The 17,886-nt window shown below is 46.4% G+C and overlaps 1 protein-coding gene across 1 annotated transcript in view; it reads right to left on the reverse strand.

Moving 5' to 3' along the window:
• Positions 1-17,620, reverse strand: part of LOC144754969 (mitochondrial import inner membrane translocase subunit Tim23) — a 109,069-nt gene extending 91,449 nt beyond the window's left edge. The window contains exons 1-2 of the mRNA XM_078643349.1: positions 17,395-17,620; positions 5,800-5,858 (exon numbers count right to left, since the gene is read on the reverse strand). Coding sequence (XP_078499475.1) covers positions 5,800-5,858; positions 17,395-17,500 — 165 coding nt within the window. The 5' untranslated portion in view covers positions 17,501-17,620. The remainder of the gene's footprint in view (positions 1-5,799; positions 5,859-17,394) is intronic.
• Between the last annotated feature and the right edge of the window lie 266 nt (positions 17,621-17,886).

Below are 17,886 nucleotides of genomic sequence, written 5' to 3' on the forward strand. Positions count from 1 at the left end.
CAAAAACAATTCCCCCTACATTTTGTTAAAAAAAATAAGCTATAGCACATTGTTGCACATGGCCACATCTCGGACACTTGTAATTTGTAGCTTGTTAACCTACAAGTTGCAGACTCCCAGGTATCCAATCCAGGATGCTGCTTGGCTAAAAGTGTTAAAATACTGTATTTTAGTAGCCGAATGAAGCAGCAATTCAATGCGTATTTTTAAAATAAGTATGTTGTATGTGTGGAATGGCTAAACACTTCTAAGCAGTGGTTAATTTGTAAAAATAAGTACCGGGGCTCTCGCCAGGAGGGAGCTTCAACCAGCCCTTTTCGCCACAGAACCAACAAACCCTACAAGTGGGGAGAGGATGTTGCATAATGGCCAGAGCTGCCGACATCAGAGCTGGCTTTTTGTACTCCTCAGGGAAATGTTGGAGGAGTTACTCCATCTCCTCCCAATGGGCCCTGTGGTACATTGCCAACAACCCCAGAGTGTTGGCAATCTGCCAATGGTTGGCTACCTGTAATGTCACCCTTTCCCCCGAAGCATCGATGTGTTTAAAATAGTCAGGTGGAGGAGCACCTGTTGATGTCCGAGAGTTAGCCCTCTTGCGGGCATTAGATACCACCAGCATGTCTGGGGGAAGTTGGCCCTTTATGTAAGGTGGATCTGAGGGCGCAGCGTTGCATTTTTGTCTACTCTTGGTGTAATACTACATGCCCATACCGTACCTTTAAAGATTTAATCTGAGTGACAGAATATCCCCTTTAGCATGGGCATATATTGGCAATATCTAGTGGTAGAGAGTTTCATCCTCTAGGGGTCTTTATGCAAGGGGACCTGGTGATACGCAGCGGCCCTAGCTATAAGTTCCTGGAAGGATGTTGCATAATGCAGGGGTGATGGCGTAGCAGGGTAAAGGTCTGGGTCACTATCCCGGAATAGGGGGTCAATGTCATTACTGGCCCATGGACCTGTTGGCTGATCATAGTCATTTCCTCCCCCAATTCCCAGTATCCGACTATGGAGAACCCTGTGGAGTAATTTCTCCTGTAGCACTAAGAGAGAAATGTGATAAAGGTGGCCTTGGTGAGGCAGGTGGAGGTGACGCAGGCAAAGGTGGCTGTAAAGGACTGGTTGCAATGTCCATTTTCTGTATCTTAGGAGGTACGGGCGATCTGCATGTTCCTCAAAAGAAAAAAATTTCAAAGAAGCAGGTGTTGATTGTACTGTCTTTGCCAAAACCCAACCAGTAGAAGGGTGGAGAAGTATCTTCTTCGGATCGAGCCTCTTTCATAGTTGAGAGGTTTGGTTTTGAAGTGGATGGTTTCGGTACCGAATTCGATTTTTGTTTTGGGGAAGCAGCGCAGAGCTGGGTACTCAGAGCCGAGGTGTTGCATGGTCTGCTCGGCACAGAAATTGGTCGGCTCTATGCTGAAATTATCAGCTTGGCATTCAGTGCTGGGCCAGAGAGCGGGCATCCTTAACAGATTTTAATTTCGGTCTAAACTGAATGTCTCTTAGCGAGATGGAAAGGGGAACATGGGTACTCACTGTGCTCCGTCCTGAATGCAAGCCCTGAATCTGTAGGCCAAACTATTTCAGGTTCGGCTGCTGAGTTGGATATAGAAAGGGCCTCTTCCTCTGTTGCCGAAGCCTCGTGCAGTTCCTCCGGTCTGTTCGACAGTGTTGGCCAAAGATGTTGGGTGTCCAGAGCTGGACGCTGCATCTCTTTCAAACGCATCCGACAGCTACACAATGTTTTTTCCAATCGAAAAGATCGCCAGGCTGCACAGTTTTCCTTTTGATCAGGAGACAGACACATTTCAAACCTGATGGCGGTCTGTTTTCAGGTATTTTGCGTGGCTGTTGGGACAGAATCGAAATAGAGTTCGGTTCATCAGCAGCGTATCATTGGTTGAAGCCTAAAAGAATAGAAACAAGACAGTAATGGAGAAGGCCCGAATAGGCGAGGCCCGAAGGCCACGACCTGAGAACGTCTAATTGATTATCAAAGGATTGCTTCTGTTTTCAAAAGGCAATTTTGTAATGCTGACGAAAACAATACCGAAGGATATAGAGGTTAACAATGAGCCAAAGAGAGCCAGAAGGCGGTCTTGAAGCGGAGCACCGAAAAACAAGTACGAACCCAGGACGGAAAGAAAACAAACAATGGAGTCTATGCCCATGCGCAATATCACCAAGTCGAGGAGTCACTTTACCTCGTGACTCAAGAGATTTCTTCGAAGAAACAACTTGCAGACATCCGGTATGCAGAGTAAGTGTATCTACAGCTACACAAGCCTTAATTCTCCTTGCGACGCCTAACCTGCGAAGGCGTAGCATTTCGAAGCATACCCAGGTTTACCAGTGTTAATCTGGGAATACACCAAACGGCATGGGTGGACACCCATGCTCCATCCATGGAACACCTTCCCAGGGGAGAGTACAGCAAGGCAGCTACATGTGCTACATTGCATTAATCCAGACTTACTATGCCACGCAGAGCCACACAAGTTGACACTGCATAGCATATAAATCTCACGTAAGGGCGTGCATCACCATGCGTGACGCAATGGTGACACAAACCCTTAGTAAATCTGGGCACCACCCTCACCAATAGTCTGAAGCTGAGCCAGATCACATCACCTCCTCCAAGGAATTAACAGGAGAAGATTGCTGGAAGGAGAGAGGGTGGAGCAGTGCAAAGCAGGCCCACATTTGAGGTACCAAAACGATTCAATACACAGACCAGCCCATGCCTCCTCCACAATATTATCCCCCATTATTGCTAGTGAAACTGGTCAACCTCTCTTTCCTTGGCTGCAAACAGGCATGGATGTTCAGAGTAGTTCCATCCCCATGGAAAACAAAAAAGCAACACAGAACATCTCAGATTATTTAATTCCCCAAATTTACACTTCCACTGGCCCAGTAAGAGTAAATACGCTGAATAAATTAATACTTGGTACTATTCTCACGCACCAAGAATTAAAGACAAAGCATTACCTTCTAATGTAAAATGTGAGAGAAAAGATACTCATCTGGTGGCTGAAATGCAAAATGTGAAACCAGAAAACCATGAATAAGTCCTGGCTTCCCCACTTGACCGAATTGTGTGATCATAGGGCCATTGGTAAAGGTCACTGGCTCCTTTGTCTTCATTACCACAAGAGAGCTCCTTGAAATACAAGGGCTGAGGATGTGTGCTGCACAAAACCTCGTGTTTTATTGAATAAACTAGAATGTTGTTCTAATCATATGACAACTGAGGCTAGACAGAAGGTGCACCTAACAAACAACCTGCCTCTTACGTTACTGATGGCCTTGTTTTCAGAAGTGGAGGTGGCATGAATGTTTCCAAGATCATTTTTGAAAACTATCACTGCTATTAAAGGCCTCTCAATGCAATAATATATTTTGATCTACTAAGGTTAAAATGTTCATGCATGTTAATAAAATATGTTTTTTGATGTTCGCAGACAGAGCATTTAATTAAGCGCTAAACTTACAACTATTCCTGCCATGAGCAATAATTCTGATTCTTGGATAAAATAAGTACCAACATTAACTGGTTAAGAGAAGGATAGATGATATACTGGAAACAAAATCATAATGCCTTTAATCAAAAACAGCAAGATTCCAATGGTAGAGTTAGAATTGAGGAGGACTGGGAATGGAGCACAAACCATGTAAAGTATACTTTTGACTGAACTGAGTTTATCTATGTCAATAAAAATATGTGATGGAATGGGATTATCAGCACGAGTGAAATGTCTGTCATTCTTGTTAAATAACTTTTTTTTTTTTTTTTTTTTTTTAAACAAAAACAGCAAGATTTGGGACCGGATCGAAAGAATATCAGTCTTCAATGTGACGGAAAGAAGAGAGGACTCCTCGTCGCAGAGACCCTCCCTCTGCTGGAGCCTTCACAAGAAGGTGGGCCAAACCTTTGCTTAGGCCCAGAAACTTATTTTGGAAAAAAGGATAAACATTCCTGCACTTGACAGAGGCACACACTGCATTGAGAGGATATGAGAAAAGTAACCTGCCTGACTGTAAAGCGCACTACTCACCCGTGAGGGTCTCATGGCGCTGGGGTGGGGAATGCTGCTACTGCTCGAAAAGCAGGGTCTTGAGGAGTTCTGAAGGTCAGCAGGTCTTGGTTCTGCCGTAGGTGGATGGCGAGGGTGTTCGAGGTCTTGGCGCCGAAGTGGGTAAACGATCCGACGCCGGAGGTCGCTCTTCGGAAGCGGGGGACTGTGGCGAGGGCGGCAACGAAGAGCTGGCGGTGTAGAAGCAGAGTCGTCTGCTGAGGTACGTTGGTCCGGTGTTGTGGAGTGGCTTGTGGGCGTAGGCGAGGAGCTTGAAGGTTATCCTCTTGTTGACCGGAAGCCAGTGCAGGTCTCAGGTGGGGTGTGATGTGGCTGCAGCAAGGGATGTCGAGGATCAGGCATGCAGAGGAGTTCTGGACGAGGGCCTGGGTGACCATTCTCGTTTCAGTGGGGATCCACTTGTAGATCCAGCGGAGTATGCAGAGGTTGTTGAAGGAGGAGGAGACGGCGCTGACCTGTTTAGTCATGGAGAGGGTGGAGTCTAGGATGACCCATGGGTTGCGTGCAAGGTTGGTGGGTTTTGGGGCGGTTCCCAGTGCAGTCGGCCACCAGGAGTTGTTCTAGGCCAAAGGGGTGGATCCGAGGATGAGGACCCAAGTCTTGTCAGAGTTCAGCTTCAGTCGGCTGTTCCTCATCCATTCTGCGACAGCCTTCATTCCTTCGTGAAGGTTGGTTTTGGCGGTGTGGGGGTCCTTGGTGAGGCAGAGGATCAGTTGGGTGTCATCAGCGTAGGAGATGATGTTGAGGTCGTACCGACGAACGAAGTGGGCGAGAGGTGCCATGTAGATGTTAAACAGAGTTGGGATGAGCCCTGGGGTACGCCGCAGATGAGCTTGGTGGCTTTGGAGCGGAACGGGGGAGAGCGGAACGGGAGGTGGGGCGAACGCTCTATTTTGCCGGAGAGGAAGGAGGTGGTCCAGTCCAGTGCATTCTCTTGGATCCCGGCGTTGTGGGGGCGTGTTTATAGTGTGTGGTGGCAGACCGTGTCAAAGGCGGCTGACAGGTCCAGGAGGATGAGGGCCGCCGTTTCTCTGTTGTCCAGCAGGGACTTTATGTCATCGGTGGCGGCGATGAGGGCAGTCTCTGTGCTGTTGTTGCTGTGGAACCCGGACTGGGAAGGGTCCAGGATGTTGTTCTCCTCGAGGTAGTGGGTCAGGGAAGGTTGACTTTCCGGAGATGGGGTGCGATGGACGTGCTGGCTTGGTTGAAGATGTGGTGTGGGCATGGATCTAACAGAGATCCGGAGTAGATGGTGTTCCTGATCTTGATGGGGTCGTCGTCGTTGATGTTTGTCCAGGAGAACAGGCGGTTAGTCCGGATGGTGGTCGTGGGATTAATTTTGTGTTACAATTGGCCCATCACCACAAAAAGCACATCCAAGCTTTGTCACAAGATGGACTAAAGTCAAATTCTGAAACCACGCTGCTTCCTGCATCTTGAACATTTCTTACTTTTTTAATTCAATGTTTCTGTACCTTTCCATTCGTTCTAGTTCTGCTTTCAACACAAAGGTGATTTTTGGCCGAGTGCAAATAAAACTGAATTGTGAAGATTGTAATATTGATGCCATTCTGTGAGAAGTGGGATTGATCATCTTATCATACAGTAGAAAAGGCAGAATGGTGACATCTCTACAACTGAAACTAAGTTCATGGACTTGGGTAAAAAGTACAAATGTTAAGATCTATTACTGTACCTGCACAAGGTATCTGGGATCCACGTTTAAATAAGGAGACAGGGGGTTCATTCCAGTTACTAAAAAGGAAAAACGGAGAAATACATTAAAAGCATGCATTTATTTCAATGCAAGTAGAACAAGTTGTACTCTTTAGGTTACACAATAATCCCTGGCCGTTGAAAACCCTTCATTATAGAATCAATAACCCCACTGATTGGGTCACAGTAAATTAAAGATGTTTAGGCCATGGTAGGAAAAATAAATGTAGAGCAAAAGCACACTATTTACAGCAACTGTAGACCAAAACTGACGAGAAACAAAACAAGCATTAGAAATGCAATCGGGCTCGGATTTTTTGAGTTTGAGCTAATGGCATTGTAAATGCCAATGTATTGTTGCTATGTGTTATGGAGTGTGTTCATGTGGTGTATACTGCCAGTGATCTCCTTGTGAGTGTGAGAATATTGCACCGTTACTGCCTGTGATGTCCTTCTTGTGAGTGTGAGGAGCTTGCACCTCTGCTGCCTGTGGTCTCCTTGTGAGTGCAAGAAGATTGCACTGCTGCTGCCTGTGATGTCGTTCTTGTGAGTGTGAGAAGCTTGCACCACTGCTGCTTGTGATGTCCTTGTGAGTGGGAGAAGCTTGCCCCTCAGCTGCCTGTGGTCTCCTTGTGAGTGTAAGAAGCTTGCACAGCTGCTGCCTGTGATGTCCTTCGTGCGAGTGTGAGAAGCTTGCACCGCTGCTGCCTGGGAGTATGAGAAGATTGCATTGAGCATCTCTGTGCTGTGCCTGTTCTTTGTAAGGGACTCTTGCTCTGTTGCTGCTGCTGCCTTGGCACAGTACCTGCTGTGAGTGTGTAAGGGAAGCTTGCACCACTGCTGCTTGTGATGTCGTTCTTGCGAGTGTGAGAAGCTTGTACCTCTGCTGCTTGTGGTCTCCTTGTGAGTGTAAGAAGCTTGCACTGCTGCTGCCTGTGATGTCGTTCTTGTGAGTGTGAGAAGCTTGCACCGCTGCTGCTTGTGATGTCCTTCTTGTGAGTGGGACAAGCTTGCACCTCAGCTGCCTGTGGTCTCCTTGTGAGTGTAAGATGCTTGCACAGCTGCTGCCTGTGATGTACTACTCACTACTCTACTCTACTCACTACTCTGCACTCACTACTCACTACTCTACTCACTACTCTAGTCACTACTCTGCACTCACTACTCTACTCACTACTCTACTCACTACTCTACTCTACTCACTACTAGAGCAAGGCATAGCCTCTGACCCTTATAATGCTAATGCAAACAACAGGCCAAAACACAAAATGACAGTTACTAAAAGACATTTTTAAACTAACACCATAAATAAAAACAGAGGCACGCCTAGTCCCCACCAGCATGTCAAGAGAGCACAATCAAACCAATGTAACACAGCTTAGCAATCAGTCCTCAGCGCTTTGGAATACATTTATAGACCCAGGAAAACAGCCTGGACCTGAATGAGATCACATACTCTGGAAAGATGGAGGGGTTCACCCATCACTGAGCTGGGCAGGTGGCCTCTGGCCTGAGTGAATGAAAGCCTGCCTTAGTTTCATAGGTCTGAAAACACAGCTGCTGCTTGGAAACTACTGTGTCCTTGGTACCCCAGGTGCACAAGCCATTCGACGTGATTCTCCTGGGCTTTCTGTCACTCACAGAACATTGACTGTCTTTGCAATGGTGTCTCAAACCCTCTACAAGAAGTTTGTTTCCAACTTTTTCCACCTTTTAAAGTGATGAAGTTTGCATGCTATACACGTCCGTAAATGATCCTCAGTGAGGATTGATATAAGTGTATCGTGTACACAAGGTCAAAGCTTCTAAGATTCCTAAATATTAAGAGCCATAGGAAGTGGAATGGATTTCTGCGCATGCGCGAGAGCCTCGGGGCTAATCTGCTATAATTTAGCCGCATGTCTCACAATTCGCAGGCAGTATGCTCCTCCGTTACAAACGTGTGTCTAAATATTAGCTGCTTAAAATACTGAAAAGTGGATTCCCAGTAATATTTCATGTATACCTGTCCACGATTCTGACAGGCATAAATGACACCCGGATAAACGCACAGCTGTGTGCCACTTCTTTCGTCCCCACCTGCAAGGGATGTCGTGTGCCAGATTAATTGGTGCAGAGAGCTCTTGTGTGCCGAACACATGCTAAGAGCGATAACATAACGGTTATCACCCTGCCTGCTGACGCAGCTTCCCAAACATGCTTTGTTCAGGTGACATTCGTGTTTTACATTATGCAGCCGATTTTCACCTCAAGTCACTGCTCACCAGCGTTCTATAGTCAATGGCGATGAACGTGGCTAGAAACCAGGTGACAGGAGCACTGAGTTCACAAGTGTAAGGCTAATAACCTGCAGGGCCTGTGCGCACAATCAAGAGCACGTGTAGGTGTATCAATATTAAACAAACCACCAAATTATATTGTTTTCTAGATGTGCATCCATGTTGGAATTAAGAAGGGTTCCGTTTTACTATGTCATGGGGTTTACCTACGAGTGAACTTCAGGTATCACTGCATTTTTCTTCACCTTCTAGGGTGTGGCAAATCGGTTTGCACTGCTGGTGAATGACACTAAAATTCAGGTCCTTTGACCCTTGTCACTCGCCGCTGCCGCTGCGGCTCGCTCAGCAGATGCCTCCCGCCTCTGGGGCCGCCCCAGCCGGTCGCTGGCATCGGCCCTCATCTATAAAGCCGCGTTTCGTTAAATGTTTACACGTTTCAGTGGCAGAGATGAGCGTGTTTAGATTTCCAAGTGGCGCTTTGACAGGGGCGCGGGCAGAGAAGAAGCCGCCAGGAGCGCCTCAGCTGAGACTCACATGCCGAGGAGTCACGGTATTTATCACTCTTGTCGCTTCCGGTCCTAAAACCCGACGGAGGCTGCAATGCTCGCTCCCGGATCCGCAGCCGAGCCCAAGGCTGATAAGACTGGGTGCGTCGTACTGCCTATAATCACGAAAGCTACGTTTAACATAATACGCCTGGGTTTGCACCCATGAATCTACTGCCCCCTAGTGGTCCGTATCTGAGACCCTGGGAAAAGGTAAGAACAAGGAACAGCGCGTGCCCAAGCTCTAACCACACTGGTCCCCACATCACACTGATGCCGGGGCCCTCGTTCACCTCAGATTTCTAAAATGCAGTTCCGAGCAGTGAAAAACAACTGCGTCGAGTGTGCTGACACCTGAGCACGGCCTTTTGGTGCTGTAAAAGTAGATAGTTACTGAGTTTTAAAGTGGTCAAGAATATACGGATTACATTCTATACCCACCCGTCTGTGGTTCCCTACACTTCTGAAACACGGGCTGGATTTACTCACATACATGCAACACAGTGCTGTCGCATAGCGGGGGGTGAGCCAGAGAGCTGCAGAGCAGCTCCCCGGGCCGGCAGGAAGGAGCCGCACACGGCGTCTATGCCTGTGTGCACGTGAGGAGGACGCGCGCCAGACAAACACACTGCTAGATGGTGAACGCGCGCACACCATCTGGAATGCATTACACGGCCACCCTGACAGCTCCTAATTATAATTAATGTACTTCTTTGCGCGAGCACGAACGAAATATGCCCAAAATGGCGGAACAAAACTACATTTACCCTATCACTTGAAGCCTATTAAAACGACAACACAACGAAGACGAATCACTGGCCAGATGACAGAACACGCTAAGGAATGTGTGGAATTTGTCTCGGCCAAAGCCCTAGGAGATACTTCTTTTTTTTCTTCTTTAACATTAGTTCTCAAACTCCTCCCACTTTCAGTGGGGAGGAGTCCGAGCCCTAAAAAACAACCCTCAATCACAAGGTATCTTTAATAGGACTTTACCAAAGTACACATGTTTAACAAGTTTCATTTTAGTTTAATATATTTAGTTAAAAAGTACACAGGAACGAATATATCATGACAAACCACGTATGCAGATGTGCTATTTAATCCCACTGATTAGGTAATGCACTTACCGCCTAAAGGCGGTCTCATCAAATCATGGACTTTCTTCACACTCAAGAAAGCTAATAAGAGTATTACACTCCGTGCACCTGTGCATACCCAATTTACACTACAAAGCTCATTGGAGGACCCACAACCTTCTGTGAGACAATAATAAACCAAGTAAATACAGAAGCTAATGGGCATTATTTACCTAACAGGGTGAGGTATTACTTCAAGATTCTTAAATATTATGCTTGGGCTGAGGCTTCTAATGTGAAATCCGTTTTAATCACCAAATACCATGTTTTGCCTCTTCCTAAGCAGTTTTTGCCAACATTTCAGTGGCAATGTGGACAAGAAAATTACCCAATGTGCAGTATTTTATGGACAACTTGCAGTACCGCTCAGATGCAAACTCCAGTGACCAGGAATCCTTTTGAGAATATTTGCCACGGATAATTTGGGGTACTTTCAGGCATACATGTGCATTTACAGACATAAATACCATCGCGATTAAGTGTGGCAAAGGGGTTGGATACTGTTGCTTTTAGTGCCTGCATTTGTTTACACACAAGGTGCCTTGCAAAATGTAACTCCAGAAATATATTTTTAACACTAGGGATGCTGAGTGTGATGAATGTGAAACCATGAGTAGAATAAGCCCTCAACCACTAAAGGGACTTCTGGACCTAATCTTTAATGCAGATTACAATTCCATTGTGAACTAGATTGAGTTCATAGCTAGACAGCCCCTGGAGTCTAGCATCCCTCAAACCCCACCTTTCTCAAAAACAGTGTAATGAGTTTGACACATATATATATACACATATATACACACACAGTTTAACTTCATTAATCTCGGAGCCTGATTTTTAACACTTCTGTGAGGTTCTAGAAGGTAGATATTTTCTTCATCTCTTTGTTGTAATGTATAAGTAGAACAGGGCACTAAATCGTGTTTGGTTTCATTATTTTGGAATGGCGATGAATAAGGTGGTGTCATCTATCAATTGTGGTATTATCACGTTTTCATTGCCAAATACATTAAGCCATGATTATAAGATAAAATCATGCCACAAGTGGAAAATCAGTGGGATCTGTTCAGTGGGAATATGGACATGGTTTCGTTTTTCCCTTTTTGCACTGGGTTACAATAATGTCAGGGGAGATAAAGGAAAAGAGAACACAGGTCACTCAATTGAAAAAAAAAAATTCAGGGAAGGGGGAGATGCAACAAAATACTACTAGTTCCAGGACCTGTAACTTCCCGTCAAAGCATCTCCCCAGGTTAAATTTCAGTAATTTTTAGGGTTAGTCCTATTTTTTTTCACACTTGCTAGCAGATCATAACCGAACTGTAAATACTCCCAAACATGGTAAAAAGCAGAACCGAGGAACAAGTTCAGAAAGTGAATCCACAAGATTACACTGGGATGCGAGGATTAACAACTGAGTCTCCTGCTACCAGTTTCAAATTTGCAGACTAGACCACAACTGGGCATGGGGCTTTAAATGCAAGACCCCAGGAATGTCATTCCCATTGAAGCACCACTGCATTTGGGGTCCGGTCTAACGTTTATTTTGATGTTTCAAACCAGTATGCTGCTGGCAAGGCCAGGTTTGATGTCAAATGCTCAAGTTCAAAGGCTAAAATGTACCCAACAGAGTAGAGGCAGTAGCGTCTCCAGTTAAAGGCCCAACTTGCTGTGGACCCCGGTTTTTAGGTCTGGCCTGTCAATGCGCTTGCGCATTGAGCTTGCGAGAATATAGGGGCTTATCCAGAGCTTAACCAAACTGGCGATTTCATGGAGTGCCCGTGAAAAGCAAGCTCAATGCGCAAGCGCCTGGACCTAAAATGCGCGTGCACATGAAAGCCAGCCATCTGCCACCAGCAGCTTCATCGACCCCTGCTGCATCAAAGGCTTTTGGCAGTGTCGCATTTCTCCTCCCCCTCCCCACAGCAATGCCAAGAGCTTTTATTTTCACAGCCGCCAGGCCGTGTCTCTCGTTTCTCCTCCCCCCTTCCCCACTCGCTCATCAAAGGCTGCTCACTCTCCTTCTCCCCCGCCCCGTCCACTGGTGTCTCCTAGTGCCAGCACTTTACGATGAAAGTACGCTGCAGACTCAGCCTGTTACATGCCAGTATAACTAGATGTATTGCATTAACCCATGGACATTTTGCGGAGCTGGTTCCTAAGAGCCATGCATATTACTATTCCAATGCAATATATAACTTGCAGTATAATAGTTAGGGAATCGCTGGGGCGCTCATTTGTAATCTTGTCCAGTCACTCCCTGTTGTCTGTAATCACTGTGCACCGAACATCTAAAATGTTTGCAGCAACCGTTTGTGTTTTGTGGAAAAATATGCGAGAACAGACTGTTCCTCCCCCCCGAGTTAAAGTCCCTCTATTAAACACTGGTTGTCAAATGTCAACACACGGATGTGGGATGTTCTTAACTAAACTGCAACTAACAATCGTTTTTCAGTTTGTTTTAATAAAATTATTTTTGTACCTTACAAGTTTTAATACAACTGTTTCCATGAGTTTATTGTTGCACACTCGTTTAGCATTGCGTTATTTGCCCAGTAGTGTTAAGTGCGTATTACAAACTACAGTCAGTCGCTTTGGACTTAGAGAGCGCCTCGGAGGTTATGGGATTGGGGGTGTTTTGTTTGGGTGCAATCACTAGCGCGCTAATGCTGCTAGAGTTAAAACATGGGCGCTGAAACTGCATGCAAGCATCAAGTTCTCAAGACGAATGGAAACGGAAGTGTGCGGCCGATCCCTGCACCCAGCCCATGTGTTTGAACCACAGCACGGTGTAAGATGCAACACCCATACTTTTACTCGTTATAGCAAGTACGTAGCTGAATTTAAACAGACTCGTTCTTTTGTTAGATGAATACATCTAAGTCACGTACATACAACACATGTTGCATTACAAATGCTATAGGTGTCACATTTGAAAAAGTTTAAAGTATTGGCATTGTAAATGACAAAGCTATTATTTTGGCTATTTTCAAGACCAACACATTAAAACAAGCATTTGCAATGCAATAGGTCTCGCATTTACGTAAGTTTGAGCTTTTGGCATTGTAAATGACAATGTCTTTTATTTATGTTTTTGTTTGTAAAACAAATAAAAGGCATTGTCATTTGCAATGCTAATAGCTTAAACTCTCGCAAATGCGAGACCTATTGCATTGGAAATGTTTGTTTATGAATGTAACCTTTGTTCATCAGGCCCACAAGATCTAAAAGCAAACCTACAAATAACTCGTATACCAGTCACACATGCCACCAAGCAAATAGAGAGCAAGACTGACCACTTATGGGGAGTTTGAGTGTCAGAATTAGTTCATTTAGCAACTTGCAGAATAAGTTTTCACAATCGCAGTTAGCGCACTCGAGGTGTCGGCCGCCGTTGTGAGACAGACTGAAGCCCAGTCATCGCCTGGTTACACCATGTAATATGAGGTAACAAGCTGTATGTATTCTTTTAAGTAATTAAATGCAGACTCGAATTTGCGCCAGATTCTCTGGGGTATAAGTTTTGGGAGGGGGGTGAGGCTCAGAGCGCTGCTGCCATTGAAAGGAGTTAATGTGCGCACATAAGCGGTACCCGAATTTAGATGGGAGGCTCTTACCACTGGCACACAGTGCTCCAAGTCTTTAAGGAACTTAAAAATAATAGAAGTAAAAAAAAATGCCTAGGCGCTCAAAGCCCCGGCCCTCGCAGAGCACCGCGTCCAGCAGCAACCACTTAGACGCTGCTACCACACTACCTACCGAGTACCGCGTCTCGGACCGGGGCTAGAGGTTCTGTTGAGGAGGCGCTATCGAGCCGGACTGCTGTAGCTCTCGCTGAAACAGATAATGCTACCCCTAACACGCAGCCTCGGAACTAAGGAAAGCAGCACCCTACGAGCATCTACACACAGCTTGCTCCTGATATTGCTGGTCTGACTCCTTGGATGCTGCCCATCCAACACCCGGCAATGAGCACGACTCGTGGATGATGCTTCCACCACCCCCCGTGTCCTGCGCACCCTTATCCCATTACTTGGATGTTGGTCCTGTAACGCGTGCCCTGTACAATGCTACTAAAGGTAAACCTACCCGCTACTTACACTCAAGCCGTCCGTAAATTCCCGTTGTCCGTTATTGATCTTTTCAATAATAATTGATTTGTTCAGTACTTCCCGTTCGTGTCATGGCCAATCCCATGGCTGAAAATATTCAGGGAGTGGGAGGGACTTGAAATGTAGACGATGACCTAGGATTGGAGCATTGTCGGCACCTCAACCAATCTTAATGTGCTGTGCGAAATTCCGACGTGCTCATTAGCTGTGGCGTGCACGCGACGTGTACCTCTGAGGAACAGAGACAGTATCTGTCTCTGACTCGTCTTACTGTAGTTGACAGGTGTGCTTGTGAGTGGATGGACGTGAGAGGGACGTGAGAGGGACCAGGCAGGCTAGTGGCCGAAAACGGGTCAGGCACGGATCCCAAGCCACAATTTTAGCCGTGAGCTGAGAAATGGTCGCTGCCACGAGAGGCCGTGCTGCCGCCACTTCCATAACAAGACCTAGCATACTAGGCGAAAAATACATGGCCCCTAAACAGTCGCCAAAAAAATTTCAACAGGAAAAATGTGGCAAAACTGAAGTTGACGATCAAAAGGACGTTCTGACGAGTTCCTTATCCCTTTTGGCAGCTATGGCCAAAACAACAGCATTTCCAAATCAAGCGCCCAGGTCAAAAAACAAACACACACCACTGCTCGACATGAGGCCGAGTCATACAGCCCCCAACCCAGCGCTGAGCAGCATAGTATAGCAACCCTTCCATAAATAAGCACTGGCCAAAACAACTGCGCCTGCAGCCCGCCCGTGTCCTCGCTCTTGCGCAGCCTCACCTTGCATTTTCGCCAAAGCGACGTTAATCACCTCGCAGCCTGACATGTCTGTTTTACGTCCACTGGCTCACACGCTCCTCGCAGGCAGGGCCCGGCCTTCTCTGCTGCTCTCAGCTCCACACACCGATTTCATACAATATTGTACGTGCTTACTTAAGGTTAGATGAGTCTCATGTCCGTTTCAGTTTGAACACTCATAGCCAATAAAAAAAAAAAACGGAAGTCAGGCACTTTTGCCTGAGACGGGGGCGGGGCCTGCAATCCGGCAGGAAGTCCCGCCCACCGCCACAGCCGCCGAGGAAGAAGTGGAGCCGGCCGACTGATGGCCTCTCCGCATCCCGGGGCTCCCAGGTGCTGGAGGGAGCCCCGGAAGTGAAGTCCTGCCCCCTGGTACCAGCGCTGCCGTAGAGGACACACTGAACACGCCGAAAGAGCCCTGTAAGTGGTGGGGGTCGCGCGTGTGTTCGAGTGTGTCTGTGTGTGCGCGCGTGGGCTTGCCTGTGTGTTTGCGTGTGTGTATGCAGTGTGTGTATGCAGTGTGTGTATGCAGTGTGTGTGCCTGTGTATGTGCGCATGCGTGAGTGTAGTGTTTGCGCAAGGGAATGTGGACAGGAGAGGGGCACGGCACTGTGCGCGCTCACGAGGTGAAAACTGAGCTACTCTGCGCTCGTGCACCCTTTCCTGTCCACATTCCCAATAACGGATCACAATAGTTGTCGAAGCAGACACTGCTATCAATGCTTTGCATTGAAGCAGAGGTCGTGCTTCGACCTAAAAATTGTCATTTACAAAACCAATAGCTCCAACTTTTTTAATGCGAGACCTATTGCATTTCCAATGCTTGTTTTTTTATGACACCTACTGACTTCTGCTGGATAAAGGTATATATGGTACAGGGCAAGGCAGAAAGCAAAGGGGAACCTGGATATACACTACTTTCAAATGTTCTGCTAAACCAGGAAAAAAACGCAAGGGTCTCATCAGGACGAAAACCTATCTGGCTATAAACTGTGAGAATCCGAAATTGAAAAATGGTCCTGGTGGATCTGAATTAGGAGACTTTGGCAGGTCTTAGCGAACGAGGACATTCGTATCAGATCAAATGTGACCTCAAAGTTTTATTTTCCCTTAAGACTGAAACCGCTAAACATGCCAACCAATTTTGTCCTACAGTGCACAACATACTATTGGTAAAGGATATTTATTTATCCTTCTGCTATCCTTCCGAATCCAAATAACTGACTAACCTATCCACCACTTATTGGTCCCGGAGTAGCGTGCTACTCACGCCTCGTCAAGGGGAGCAAGCGCTATACAAATGCAATTACAATCCAAGCCCCATAAATGATGCCATTCATGGTCCCAATACCAACAACTGCCCCATGACCTTGAAAGAATTTATGGACTGATATTTCAAATGTATTGAGGCGCTCACCTAACATCTGTTAATTCGAATGGTGCAGCACCTTCACTACTTGCTGTGTAATGAACTTTCTACGCAATAACATTCATTACTGCACGTCAACTGAATATTCCCTAACTAAATTCAAGGTATTGTCTCCATTTTAATTTGGATCACCGATTGTATCCATAGGTGTGGTTTTAAAAAAAAAAAATTTTATATAGCACAAACTAGACCCGAATCGGGTATCAGAGCACTTTTTACATGAGCACCAGTTTTGTTACAGAAGGACACGTTCATTTTTTGTTAGGCACAGAAAGATGAAGTGATTTGCCCAGAGTCACAGGAAGTTGAGCATCGTTGCAGAGATTCAAACCCCATTCCCCAGCTTCAAGGTCGACCGCTCTAGCCGTAAGGCTACATCCTCTGCCCAACATTTAACGTGGGTTCGCTAGAGAACAAGCTGCTGAATAATACGATTAACATTGAGGAGATAACACACCACTTTATATCGAGCATTATAGGGGCAATACGTCAAAATTAGATTGTGAAGACTTAGGTGCGACTGACATTGTTAACGAAAGTGGAATTAAATACAGTGAAGACTTTTTCCTGTGCTGTGGGGCAATAGTTGGTAAAGGACCCTGTCCCCTGCGGGGAAGTGCGTTCATAAGTCAGAACCTACAAATCGACATTGGCCCAATTTGAGAATTAAGTTGTCCAATTGCACTCTGGGTTGGAAAAGCGAGCAGTCTATACTAACTGCGGGAGATGGTAGATTAATTGAAACACAGGGTAATCACACCTGTGACCTGGCAGACTGCTATCCAGTCCAATCAATACATTTTAAGACATAGAAGAGGGCAGTACAAAATAAAGCCATAAAACTGCGACTACAATTCAAAAATTCCACCCGCAAAAACTGCTTCTAACTAACGGCTTGGTGGAGCAATGTCGCCATACTTGCAAAGGCGTGCATCCCAATTATAAGTGAAGTGGTTAGGATTGAAATGTAGGGTGCTCGGAAAAACCTCCGAGTAAATCGTGTTTTCTCCTGGGCACCCTGGTACTCCTCGCATCCCATCTTTATGCGGCTTCGTAGATTATCTCAACCAGGGTACTGAAACCACCCACAGATTATTGTAGCGTTTACATTTTGACGAATAACCCTAACGGGGTCGTGTGGAAGGAACCCCCATTATCATCACGCCGTCCCTTATCGAGACCCTGACTACGCCTCAAGACTGGCTTATCGCCAGGAGCCATTACCCCAGCCTCGTGTTACCTCACCTTGAGCCCTACCACCCAGCTAGCCCTTCACTCACACGGCACTCCCGCCAGATCCGCGTGAGAATACCCGGGTCCCGCCCCTCCGAAGAAGCCGCCCAGGCCGCCGCGGCCTCCGGAGGAGCCGGGCCCGCCGGTGTCCATGCTGCCGAGTGTTTCAGCCACCGTCGGATTCCCTCCGGCTCTCGCTATGACCTCGCTGCTTCGTTTCCACGGGGCCTGCTACGCATGCGTGCGTAGAGAGCACTTTACGGCACTTCACGACAGAAGGATTTAACACGGTCACGTCAATGACAAGAAAGCAACGTCGACAGAAGAAAGGGACAATTCAATATATGTTCGTCTAGACTGCAAAACATTATTAAACGGGACGCACGTAGCGGCCATGTTAGGTGGAGATAATAGACACGATAAATGGCACACCAGAGAAAGCATGTTAAATGTGCCAAATAAATCGCTCGATGTTCCGAAGTTTAATAGACCTTATACTATTTTGATTTTGTTTGAACGAAGTGCTCAAAGTATACACA

Source organism: Lissotriton helveticus, chromosome 5_1 (assembly GCF_964261635.1).
Source record: "Lissotriton helveticus chromosome 5_1, aLisHel1.1, whole genome shotgun sequence".
Lineage (NCBI taxonomy): Eukaryota > Metazoa > Chordata > Amphibia > Caudata > Salamandridae > Lissotriton > Lissotriton helveticus.